Source organism: Thamnophis sirtalis, unplaced genomic scaffold (genome assembly GCF_051295495.1).
Source record: "Thamnophis sirtalis isolate CommonGarterSnake01/CBP01778 unplaced genomic scaffold, rThaSir2_p1.2 scaffold_2, whole genome shotgun sequence".
Taxonomy (NCBI): domain Eukaryota; kingdom Metazoa; phylum Chordata; class Lepidosauria; order Squamata; family Natricidae; genus Thamnophis; species Thamnophis sirtalis.
Genome location: NW_028261382.1, coordinates 143,282,797 through 143,296,665, shown reverse-complemented (window position 1 = coordinate 143,296,665; position 13,869 = coordinate 143,282,797). Strand labels below are relative to the sequence as shown.

Genomic DNA, 13,869 nt, shown 5'->3' with positions numbered 1-13,869 from the left:
GCATTATAGCATTAAAATTCTAACCACATCTCAAAGTTCGGTAAATACCGTTTTGAAGAAATGGGGTGGTGGCTTAAATACAAATTTAATCTGATGATCTTTAATCTGATTTATGTGCTACTGCATTAAGATTAATTTTCTCTATCTACTAAACTGTTATATAGAATTAATACATAGTAACATTGGAATGAAGAAAAACATTTTGTTCATAACTGATAACATGGAACACAGAAGCTTCCTGCCATTGAGTTTGGCTAACTACGAATGTAAAGATGGAGTTTATGAGAGCATGTTCTAGTAGCAGTGCAGTGCACCTGACTTTAAGTAAAGCAGGGTTACTGATGTCGTGAGTGAATTATAATGTAATTCATTACATTACATAAAACAACATGAGATACATAATATAACTGAAGCTGCAATCCTGAATATGTGTGCTGCTATGGAGCAAAATTAATCAGAGTAATATTCTATAAAAAATACAGGATTCTAATTTCCCACCATTAGTCATGCATTCCCCAAAGCCTTTGTTGAAGGTTGAGGATATCTCCAAAGTAAATTTGTGTTGTGTTAATGGAAGACGATGGGAAATCTCTTGCACAGGTTGAAGTCAGCCTGTATAATATTTAAATAAAGTTAGTGAAAACATTATGTTGGGAAAGACCACTTTCTATTTTCCACTCATAGTTTTTGTGATCAATTGTAATCATGAATAACTATTCAATATACCGTACAATATTTTTGTGGCCTCTTTAACTGTTTGTTGCCCCTTAAAATAATTTAGTAGTTCACACGCAGCAAATAGCTCTGGTGTTGATGTTGTCAGTGTATTGACTGCATTAGATGTGAAATACTTAATTATTGGACTGATATGAGACAATTTTTTCTACATGTAATCTAAAAAGCAAATTTCTGTGTGGGATGAATGATAGCACTGTATATAAAATATAAAAAGTCAAAATTGCTTTTATATTTAGTTGTTTATCATGTTTATCATGGACTGATTGAGACAAAGTTTTCTTTCTACCCATGCCTGGGTTTTATCATTAAAATTTTTGACTGTTGCTTTTACGTGGTTTTATTCTTTGAAGAAAACAGGTATTACCTATAACCTATAACTATAACACAGATAGTTAAAAATGAGAAGTTGGGTGTGTCTCAATTTTCTTCCTTATTTTGCATCTTCTAAGATCTTCACAAATACTAGGGTTAACATTCATTCAGATTTACCCAGGCATGTTCAATTCCTCTTATCATTTTGTTCCACCTATCTGAAAGATTCCAAGATATATCCTCGTTTGGCTGGCAGTCTGGGAAAAATGCACCTTTTTTTTTTTTTTTGCTTCCTTTGCTGCCAATAATAGAAGAGTCATCTCCAGCAAGCAAATATATTAAGATGTTGCTCACCAGAAGAAGAAAGGGTTGCTTCTCTTTTTGCCAGAAACATGAACAGAGAAAGATGTTTTGGAGCGTATCCTCATAATTCAGTTAGCCCCTAAGGAATCAGAGGGATTTTTTTCCAGTAAAAAGCATCCCTACAACTATTTATATATGCAATAATTGTTCATATCAGGAATATATGGTTTAGTGAAATTATCAATCTGTTGTTTATTTACCATATTATACTGAGTATAAGATGCACTGGAGTATAAGACACACATCAGTTTTTGGGGAGGAATATAGGGGGGAAATTCTGCATACCAGGTATTCATATGGCTAGTGTCCTTAGTCTGGTCAGATTCAGGACATAAGTTTGCTGGTTTTGAGCGGGCACACGTTCACGCTTTTTATCCCCTAGTTGGGGATAAAAAACAGCTTCTAAATCACAGCTGATCAGAGAAGCAATGAGAAAGGCATGGGAAGCCCGGAAAATCGCTTCACTCGCTAGTGCCTCATTAGGGCTGAAAAAAAAGCTTCAAAAAAGCTACATTCAGAGTATAAGACGTACCCAAATTTTCATCCTCTTTTAGGGAGGGGAGGTGCATCTTATACTTTGAAAATACGGTAGTGATGTTGGTGCTCTCCATACTACCTGTCAAAAACAGCTTCTTTCAATTGTTGCATGTTCAGCTTTGCATCAGATTTGATGTTATCCAGCCAACATGTTCTTTAATTTAATTTAATTTAATTGATTTATACAGCCACCCATCTCAGGCAAGTGACTCTGGATAGTTTATAGGATTAAAACGCAAACTCACCAGACATACCCCTGCAGGGCCTATGGCTAAACAGTGACCCCACTCACCATCAATAGTCGCAAAAATCATCTACCCGTCTAACCCAAATGCCTGGGAAAATAGAAGAGCATTAGAATCATAGTGTAAAATTTAAGATTTATTTAGTCAATAAACTCAGTAGTGTTGTGTCTGTTTATTGTTAAGCATTATTGTACCATGGTCAAATTACATATTGAAATGTCAAATCTGAAGACAAATATATCAAACATTTTAGTATATGATCAATTGTTTCATTTATTATCTGCAATAGAATACCTCAGTTTTGCCCATAGTATAATGCTATCAAAGGAATTATAATTCCTTATAATTCTTTTGATAGCATTATACTATGAGCAAAACTGAGACATTGTCATATTGAATTATGTTTGTAGCTGTCCATTTTAAAAAAAAGAATAAAACAAAATTGGACCCAGGTGGTTTGTAACAAGTTCTATTACAAAGAATTCATACCTTGGAGCCCCCCTTCCCCCCAATGTTAAAATGTGGAGAGATAAGGGTTTTTTAAAGCATTTAATGAGAAAAATATTTGATAATATAAATAGGAAAATATGAAATATAGGTCTATGAGGGTGTTATTGATAACATTAATTAATCATTTACTGTGATTTTATATTGTATTGACTTTTTCTCTATTTGTGAAGAAATGTTAACCTGCCATTGGCATGGGAAATGAATGAGTAAACCATATATGTAGTTCCCCCCCCCCCCGAAAAAAAGGAGTCCTGAAAAAGAGGAAATGTTAGAAACTCAAGATGGCTGCGCTTTGGCATAAAAAGGGATAGAGAAAAATTCTGTCAGGCTTTCAAGATTCTGTTACTGTATTCAATAACAATAAAAAGCAAGCCTACAGAACTTGTAGAGTTCTGCTACATTTATATTCTTTTTTTTAAGCTCAATTAAAAATAATTGCAGGCTGCAAAGGAATACCTGGCATGTTGATCAGCTGTTCAGTGGCTACTATTTAGAAAGGCAGCAGCACCAGAACTAGCAATAGTAGGGAAGCCTGAAGGTGCTCAGCAGTGTTTATTTCAGAGTGGCAGCGAGTTTATTGGGCTTTTTAAAAAGCTAGCAGGCCACCCAGGGCTGCTTGGCAGGCAGCATTGCAGCATGCCTGATAACAAATTTTCATAGAATTGCTGCTATGCCTGTTTCTTAACCTTGCCTATCCCAAAAATGGTTGATTATGGGTTTACTCTTTGTATGATTTTGGAATTAGTTTTCTATTTTTTCTGAGAACCATAAATCAATAGAAAAGGTCAAACTAAAGTAGTTGGGAAGGATTGTGCAGTTTGAAGGTAAGGATAAGAGCCTGGAAGGATCATGAACTTTGTGAGCTCTGTAAAAATATGAAGTGTGCAGACCCTTTGCTGTCTGTTTAAGCAGTAATTCCTGCATAAACACTAATGATACTAGAAATAAAATGTTTTTATATTCAAATTAAATGTGGAAAAACTTTCATTAAAGACTTTAGTATGCAAAAGGAAGGGACTGCCCAAATGACTAAGAAAAGCAAAACAAGTTATTTCCACAGAATGAAATTGGGGTTGAAAGAAAAAAAATGTTAGAATAGTTTCTAGGAACAGAATAGAAACTCTTGAAAAAATGAGGAAATAAACTGTACTGAAGCCTTGCCCAACCTGAGCAGCCTCTAGATATATAGACTGCCACTCCCAGTTCTCACAAAAATAGCCATATTACCTTGGAATTCTGGGTGTTGAGTATAGTCCACAGGTGGGTGCTTAGGTGGTAGAAGGTTACTGTAGAATATTAAGGGAAGATATGTTTTTTTCATAGCAAGTGGAGTATATTAGAGAGTCTGGTTGTAAAGAAAGATAATAAAAAGAGCCCAGTGGTGGAGGGAGTTCCAAAAACAAACTACATAAATAAATAGGGTAACTAATGTAGAATAATTCTTTAATAGCCATGTCATAAGGTTGTCTTCTTTCCTCTGTTCTATAATTTAGAAGGGCCCTGGTATATTTAGTTAGGAATTTAAGAATCGACAGCAGAACATATTATTGAAAAGGCAAGCAAGTTGAATCATTATGCCTCATTCAATTCATGTGTTTTCATGCAAAGAAAAGTCATTTCAAATTTTTTGAAGCATGGCAGGAACTTGATATTACTTTCAAGAAAGATGTGTGAAGCTAAACAAATTTCTGATGTGGTACAGTTAACAGTTTGAAATATCAGGTTACCTCATGATAATATTTGTCATTTGGAAATAAAATTGGCAGCGGCATTAATTTACCTGTACATGTATAAATGCCAAAAGTTAACACTATTACTTCTACAAGTGTATTAATGAAACAAATGAAGAAGGTTTTCAAGGATGTTTGCCACTTACTACATGTAATCAATAGACAATGCAGCATAAAGAGACCATAGTACAGAAGAACCCAGCAGATTTTTTTTTGGCTTTTTGGTTATAGATCTCTGTTAAAAAATATGTGGTGATTATTAGTTATTTATGTATTTATGGCATTTCAAACGGCTTAGCACTCTTTCCTGTGGGAAGGACCTAGAATATTTGGGTTTTTTAGCTTGGAAAAATAGTGACTGGACAAAGGGTACAATACCACTAAATAAGAGTTGCAGGAGATTAGGGTTGGGGCAAGAGTATTTCCTTGTCTCATTCTTACAAGCATCCCTAAGGCATCTTTTTGACCAGTATGAGAAACAAGTAGGCTAGACTAAGGCAGTCCTTAACCTAATCTAGCAGGGTTATTCTTAATTCCTAATGACTCCATTTTCTTCATGATAATCTGCCCCTAAACTGTTCCTTCAGGTCTCTAATCATAGATATACCCAGTTAATTGAGTTTACTGGGTGTACATACCATGAAGTATGCTAACCACAGAAACTGGTTTTCACAACAAAGTAAATTAAAATATAATGACTATTTTGTGGTTGAGCATGTTGTATGAAAATAGTCTCCAATTTCTATTCCCCAGGATAATGGCTTGTAACAGTCATATCTTCTGCTTGTTAAAATAATTGTATGTCCAAATTGGTGGCTGCAAAATTTTAGATAAACTTTTCTTTAAATAATTATGGAAAAGGGCTGAATTGCACATATAATATTCATCTAATGGCTTTTAGGGTATGAATAATGACTTTGGAAGGGAATTATTAAAAGTGAATTTGGAATTATGGATATATTCCATTTATTTTCATGTTCGTAATTTCCCTTCTGAACTGACTTTTCTTGGTAAAGAAAGAACTATTATTATACTTATGAATAAGTGTAATATGAGTCATGGTGGCCCAGTGGTTAGAATGCAGTATTGCAGGCTAAGTGCCCAAAGTTGATTCAGCCGTCCATCTTTCCATGGTCAGTAAAATGAACACTGTATTGAACAGCATATTGTTGGGAGCAATATGCTGACATTTCAAACCACTCAGAGAGTAAAGCACTATGGGATAGTATATAAGTCTGAGTGCTATTGCTAAATTGTTTAACATCTTAATTTGATACACTGCTTCTTGTTATATTCTTAACATCTGTGCAGAACATTATGCATGGTTGCTGTTCAGAAATGTTGGCCTGCAGCTGCCATAATTCCATATACAGTTTAATTAACTGTATTAATTAAAGTCATGGACCCAATGGATCTAAAATGTTACAGGATATCATGTTAGTGAAATTTCCTGAAGAACATTTATGTATGGAATATTAAGAATAGATACTACTCTTAATGTCAAAATTCCAGATAATTGCTAGATGGCAGGAAATACAATTTTCTCTCTTTGCTCCCATCTAATGGTGGCCTAGTCTACTATTAAGCATATTTGGAATGTTTAAGTTATATTTATTTTCAAATTTCACTGGTTTAAAGACATTATTTGCATAATTTGCATAATCTGTGACAGAATGTATATTCACAAAATTATCATCATCATCTGCTTATCCCAGCCCCCCCCCCCAAAGGACTCAGTAGGTAGGTAAAAATGTCAAATCCTGTCTGACTGACAGTACAATGAACTGTAATAATAAAACCTGTATGCTGCTTTCTGTTAAATGACTGGGTGACTCACAACAATCAAAGAAATCACAATGAAATCAACAAAACATAAAAGCTAACAAAACCCACGATGAAGCAAGGGGTTATACCCTGTCTTGCCAAAGGCCTGGTTGATAGAATAATGATAGAATGTTACAATTAATAGCTGAAAGAGACCTTGTGTTAAGTTCAAAGATGGAGTTGTAGGCCTGCAGAGAAACTCTTATGTTAAATAATTATTTTACTGGTGTAAATAATTAGGAGTCAATAGATAATTAGGAAGAGATTCCATGAAACCTGAATTGTCATATGAGTCATGGTGTGGCAGTGGTTAGATTTGTCAGCTTTAATCCTGTTCCAAGTTGCTAATTATACCTTCGAACCTTTTTGTTATCATTTCTAATCCTGCCTCTTCCAGTGGTCCATAGATTTAGCTTCTGCTTTCTAATTCTACTGGTATATTTAGTATTTCATTCATTGCAACCAATTTGGGTATTAACTTAATCAGAGTAAGAGTAAATGGGCAGGAAAAGCTCTCAGTGTGATCTTGGAATGATAAGGTGTAAATAAAAAGGAAATCATTTTATCAAAGGGAAGTTTGCATGAAGCTAGAATCAAGTTCTTGGAAGGAAGTCTCACTTAGGTAATCTACGTAATAATAATAAGATTATTGAAGGCACTCCTGCTTGATAAGCCCTCACAGAAGATTTTTTTTTTTGAAATTCTAATTTATCTACTGCTCTGAATAAAGGAGTAAAACTTGTTTCAGTGTATGTATTAAACAGGTGAAAAGAAATTAACTCTTTAAAAAAAAATCAGAACTTCTTTGTTTCTCTTTCATTTTCCAATTTCCAAAGAATTTTTTTTATTTCTTACATATTGATGAGGAAGTCCCACTGCAATAATATATGAACCTTGATTTCTAAAACCAATGGTGATCATTTGTGATTTGTAATTTTATACTATAATTATTTGCACTACAAATGAAATGTTTTGAAATGATACAATTTGTGTAAAGTCTGTCAATTGCTTTCCAACGGTGAACTAAAAGCATGGAGGTTTAAAACAAACAAACAAAAAAAAAAACCCAGGAAGCCAATCAACATAACTTCGATTTTCTTGATGGAATTATTCTTCCTTGAAAAGAGGAAGTTTATAGTCTAAGCATGCAGTTGGGTATTTAGGAGTTCAACATCAGTTCATCCTGTCATAGTCACAAAGGTTTTAGTAATCCATTTTGATTGGATTGTATAATGAGATTTACACAAGGACTATCTTTGAAGGTTCAATTGCTATAAATACTACTAGAATGTTCTCAGATGGGAGATCACTTAAAACAAATAAAAAGCACATTTAAATGAATAATTCTTTATTATACTAGCTATGTTGACTACTGCTCAGTTTCTTAATATAAGCTCATTATAAAAAACTTTTTTTTACTTTCCCTATATAAATTTCCTCATCTACTGTGCTCATTTTCACTTTTCATAACTTCCAAATATAATCAGCACATAAAATAACTTTTTTTGCTATGGCATGAAAAATGTAAATATTCCTTGGTTTAAAAGTTAAGACTATTTTCTGACAAAGGCTCTTGGCAAAACCATTTTTGGTCAGTTACCTTTCAAATAATTAAGTTTACCAGTAAGCTTAGGATTACTGGAAATGACTGTAGTTTAATAATAATGGTTGTCATGTTCTAGATCAGTATTTAAGGATAGCGGGAAAACCTGTGGAACCTTAGTTGGACATTTATAATAAGTTAGCCTTACACAACCTTGGTACAGTAGCTACAATGATTGTAATTCAGCAAAGTGGAAACACACTGGTTACTCCTTAACTTATGACCACAATTGAGCCCAAAATTTATTTTGTTAAGTAAGACAACCGTTAAATGAGTTTTGCCCCATTTTATAACCTTTCTTGCCACAATTGTTAAGTGAATCACTGTAGTGATTAAATTAGTAACATGGTTGTTAAATGAATCTGGCTTCCCCTTTGACTTTGCTTCTCAGAATGTCACAAATGTGATTATATGACCTGGGGTCACTGCAATCCTAATAAACATGAGTCAGTTGCCAAGCATCTGAATTTTGATCATGTGATGATGGGGATGTTGCAATCGTCGTAAGTGTGAAAAACTGTCATAAGTCACTTTTTCAGTTACATTGTAACTTTGGACAGTCACTAAAGGAACTGTTGTAAATTGAAGACTACTATTTCTGAACTATGTAGGTTCAGTTGTTCGGGATAAGGTCTATTTCTATGATTTTTCTTTAGTAATGATTCTCATTGCTTAGTTAGCTACCGTATTTTGGGTGTTGCTTATGTTACATACTACCAATATTTTTTAAACTATTATTAATGTCACTTTTGAACCAGAAAGGTGGACTTTATTTCCTTTAGCAAATAAATAAAATATAGCTGCATTGGTCACGTTGAGTCCTCACATTCTGGATATATGGTGATGAAATTTTTTGTTTCCATGATTGTAAATCTTTATTGGTTAGTTACATTAATTCATTAGCTTCTTTAAATAGATGTTTTTTTTTCTATCTTGACAATTTCTCCTCAGATTTCAGAATATTCATCAGATGATGACAATTTTGAAGGAAGCAATGTAGAAACAGAAGCTACTAATTTAGCATTTCCTAAAAAGTTCCAGTTCTGTTTTGGAGTAGGGTTTGAAACAGACACAGGAAGATCAGCCACTGACTGGCTAAAATCTGCTCAGACCTTTCTACAAACTCCTAAGAAAAAAATAGAAAAAAGTTTGAAGACTCCAGAAGATTCTGCAAAAAAAAGAAAATTGCTGAGGTATGCATCAGTTGTTTAAAGTAACTACATTAATTTTAGAGTTACCGTATTTTTCGGACTATAAGATGCACCAGAGTATAAGATGCACCAAGATTTTGAAGATGTAAATTTAAAAAAAAGTTTTTGCCCTCCCCAGCCCCCAGAGCACTCTGCAGGCCTCCCAAGTCCTCTGCACAGCCCATTTTTTTTTGCAAAAAACAGGTCATGCAGAGAGTTTGGAAGGCCTGCAGAGTGCTCCTGGGGGCTTGGGAGGGCAAAAACATCCCCATTTTTGTGAAACATGGGTCTGTTTTCACTCATTTTTGCCCTCCCCAGGAGCATTCTACAGGCCTCCCAAATCTTCTGCATGCCTCATTTTTTTTTGCAAAACAGGGCATGTATTTTGTTCATTTTTGCCTTCCCCAGTCCTCGGGAGCACTTTGCAGGCCTCTCAAACCCTCTGCATGTCCATTTTTGCAAAAAATGGGATGCAGGCTTTTGGGAGACCAAAAATGCTGTATTCAGTGTATAAGACGCACCCGGATTTTCATTCTCTTTTTTTGGGGGGGGGGGAAGGTGCGTCTTACACTCTGAAAAATACAGTATATTTTTGAAACCTTAAAATTTAAAAATGGGAAAATCTTAATATTTTCCCCTAATGTTTGCAACTTTGCAATTCCAATCTCCAATCATGAGCAGCACATCTTACTTGTATGTCGATTTCAAACTGTACTTAATCATAGAAATCAACATTCTCCTCTTCTTTTGCATTGGTAGTTAGAGCATAAACTTGAAACGTTGTCTTAATAAAAATACTCCAGAACTTATAATACAAGATTTCACTTAAATATGACAATCAAGCAAAAGCCTTTAATGTGGCTTCAATACAGATTTTTCTTCACAAATGTAATTTAAAATAGGATCACAGCTGAAAATTGATGTTTAAGAAGTGAATTATTAGTTATTAAATCATGCAACTGACTGAGAGCAATTCTTGTTCTTAACTTCGAGAGTATTGAATATTATTTGCAAATAAGTAAGTTTCAGAATTGCTTTTAATAACATTGTTTTGAAGGCTGTTCCCTTCACAAATACGGGACTTTTTCAGCTATGGACAATTTTCGGACTACAGAAAGTGCACACTTGACCTAGCTTATGAAATGAATCATGAGGTCAAGTATGCACAAGGAGTATTTTGGGACACATTCCTTACCAGTGGTCACTTGTCTTCCAGTAATATGCTGTAGGGCAATGGTCAAAAATACACTTGTGTTGATTGAAATTACACTCTTCAGGTGGAACATTATTCTGACCCAAAGAGTATTCTTGTATTCTTATTATTTTTATTCCAGGAATTTAAAGAACTGTATATTGAAACTGCTTATATTAAATGTAGGATTGATTACACACACTCTGTATGAATCTATTCACATATCTATTTTTGCAATATTCTTCTGTTGCTAAGAACTCTAGAAATTGTGTGTTGAATTTATTTAACAAAGCCTTGAGAAAATCAGTGAATTTTGAGAATTTGAAAAGTAATTTCTTTTGTCTCTAGGAGGGGGCTAGCAGAGAGATTGAATAGACTTCAAAATAGAAAGAGATCCGCAGTAAACTTTTGGAGGTATCAATATACCTCTCACCATGATATAGTTTCAGGTAAGAACTATAATATTTTACTATGATTTGGAAGAATATAATTTTTAAACAATTTTTAATTATATTGATATGACTTTGTAACTGTATGATTTCAAGGCTTGAGGATCATAATATGCTTATCACCCAGAGTCCTCTATGAGGGAGATAGGTGTTTAAGAAGTTTGATATATAAATATTTTGTGTTACTTCTTAAAGGAAAAAACATGAAGATCTTATATTTATTTACACTCAGTGATGTCTTTTCAACATATATGTTTGGTGGCTTTTAAATGTTAATTGTAAACATTACTAATTATCCTAAGTCTCTTAGAATACAGTGCAAAAATAGATTAAATGGCAAGTATATGAACCTGAGTATATCCAACATGCTACTTTGGAGCTACAGAGTCATGGGAATTTGCTATAATGCCTTGCCCAAAATGTGTTGGCCATTGCTGTAATGAATTCAAGTGTAATCTGGATCAGTTACAATCCACCTTTTCCAGAGTTGCCTTGATACCCTGGGTTGAACCTTCTATCTTTGTGTTCCCATGTAACTTTATGACAAACAAACTGGATCTATTATGCAAATATGCGCAAACCATCTCAGCCAGGATTTTTTGTTTCATCAGTTATTGTTGACTGGTTGCAATATTGTTAACACATGGTTTCTTTTTCACGATGATCTACCACTATACTGCCAAATACTCCTAGAAGATTTCCAGTTTTTAATCTCTGGTTACAGAAGCATTCGTGATTTAGCCTAATATAGCAGGACTGATAATACTACTGACTGAAACATTTTCAATCTTGTGTTTTAATACTTTAAAAAAAATTGTGGTCACTGACCAGAATTACAAACAAACACATTTTACAAATAAAAGTAAAAATCAAACAAGATAAAACATTATAATTGGTGGTAGCTTTGTCAGTGGATAATCAAAGTGTGCCTGATTTTACAGGCAGTATAATAAATTTTTGCTATGTTGGCTTCCAGGGGAGGGGCTTGCCGCCGACGGTAGCTTAACGAAGCTGCTCTCAGAGTTTTGGTTCGTATATCTATTTAAAATCTTAGATATCTCTTTTTCCAGGCAAGGAAAAAGCAGGGAGGGACCCCAGCTAGTTAGAGTCCTCTTTGATGTTCACAGTCTTTATTTTTTTTGGCTGTGAATGAAAGAGAGTGATTCAACGGAAAGCTGAGTCATTACTCCGGCCAAAGCTTCTCAGCTGTCTTTTTTCAGCTCAAGGCGAGTTACCCCCCCTCTCAGTACAAGATTTTGTAATTAACTTGTTAAAGATAAATCTGAGCAGCGACCATACCGGTGAACCTTTTTTTTCTATTTAAAATACCAGCTTCAATTTTACAAAAAACTCCTTTGTTTAATTGTTTTTCAAAATGGCGATTTACAACCTTCGCAGTCGATATATGATATATTTAACCAACCCTGTTCTCCTGAAGATCTCTCTTAATTAATTGCCAAAGTTTACTGAAAGTATTTTATCTCAAATCAAGGTGCGCAGAGGCTTTGTTTGTTTTCTTTTTTTCTCTTATCATGGCTCCCAAATCAAAGCAATCGAAACGTTTTTTTAACAATGCTTCCCAAGTAATCGCTATAAAGCCACAGTCTTTGTCTTCTATGCCCCCTACTGGAGATTTGTTAACGAAAGAATTTCTTTTTGAAACTCTCAGAGAATTTAAAGAGGAAATGATGCAATTTATTTCGGAATTATGTGACAAACTTGATGCCAAGATTGCTCAAACAAAGGAGGATACCATCGGGGTTATAAATGTGATGACAGATTATATTGCAGGAATGGAGGATAAACTGGAAGTTTTGGAAGAAGCCAACTCTAATCTGACATCTAAAATTGAAAAGTTGCAACAGGAATTTGACAAGGCAGAGAGACAACTTGTTATGACAAACTATAAAAAACCTGCGTTTGCAATAAGAGTTAGGGGATTGCGTGAAAACGATCAGGAGAATTTGAAGCTGACCTTTTCTGAGGCTCTCAATCGTTTGGTGGGAAGTCCGGGACTCAACTTTGATTGGCAGATCCAAAAAATTTACCGCCATAATTCATGGACAGCAAAACAGAAACAGCTCCCGAGAGATGTAGTTATATACTTTGCTACAAAAGAATCCAGAAACGCGATACTACAAGAGCTCTACAATAATAGGCTGCGAATTGATGGACAGGACCTGATTGTCTTTAAAGAAATGCCACCCCAGATGTTAAGAGCCAGGAGAGACTATGTCTTTTTAACTAAAGAACTTAGAAATAATCAGATACAGTACAGATGGGAGGTGCCATTTGGTATTACAGTTACACTTGATGATCAAAAACATCGCCTTAATTCACCTGGCGAAGCTCGAGACTTTTACAATAAGATCCTAAAGGCGGGACCTCTTGAATTACCCGGACTTGTACAAAGACAAGGAGAAGTAGAAGAGAGACAACCAATCACACAGCTACAAGGCGGGAGGTGTTGTTTTTCCCCTCCGGAGGGGCGGAGGAACAGAGAATAAGTACTTAGTTATGCTTCCAAAACATTGGCTTAATTTTAACTTGAATAACTTTGTGACTCTGTCTTGTATAAAATGGTATAGTGGTATACCGATGAAGAGACATTAAGGCTGAAAGAAACGATGCTGATCTCCTCGGAAATTATATTGTATGGGACTTAAAAAAAAAAAAAGATTTGATGGACAACTTTGAATTTTCATATAAACTGTTTGTTTTATTCTCTAGGGTGAGGAAGGCGGAGATTGTGATGCTTTTGGATTGTGGTTTTGGTCGAATTGAGTTGGGAAAGGAGGCGTAGACGGGAGGGTAGTGAAGGTTTAATTAGAGTTTATTTTGAGCCAGAAAGCAAGTTGATCTTTATAGAAATTTTTATTTGAATATAATGTTTGGAAGGATATACTCAGGGGGTTTGAAGGAAGGTGGAGCAAATATGAGAGGAGTATGGATGATAATAAAATACATATATGGACACGGGTAGAGGCAGGATGAGAGGAGTTGGAACAGAAACCGAGAGAAATATTTGAGGTGTTTAAGTTGCTTTATAAGGGACAAATTAAAAGTTTGGACATTTAGATAAAGAGACAAGGCCCCTAGTTAGAGAATTCCATTTGATTAACCTACTTGGTTTCAACATAGCTTGAAATCCTGCAAGTAATAAATGAAATGAAATT

At 34.6% G+C, this 13,869-nt stretch overlaps 1 protein-coding gene across 6 annotated transcripts in view; it reads left to right on the top strand.

The window, feature by feature from the left end:
• The window catches only part of SPIDR (scaffold protein involved in DNA repair), a 255,305-nt gene that overhangs the window by 79,048 nt on the left and 162,388 nt on the right, over positions 1-13,869 (top strand). For all 6 annotated transcript variants that reach the window (XM_087707085.1, XM_087707083.1, XM_087707084.1 and 3 more), the window contains exons 6-7: positions 8,814-9,055; positions 10,593-10,693. In XM_087707085.1, coding sequence (XP_087563211.1) covers positions 8,814-9,055; positions 10,593-10,693 — 343 coding nt within the window. The remainder of the gene's footprint in view (positions 1-8,813; positions 9,056-10,592; positions 10,694-13,869) is intronic.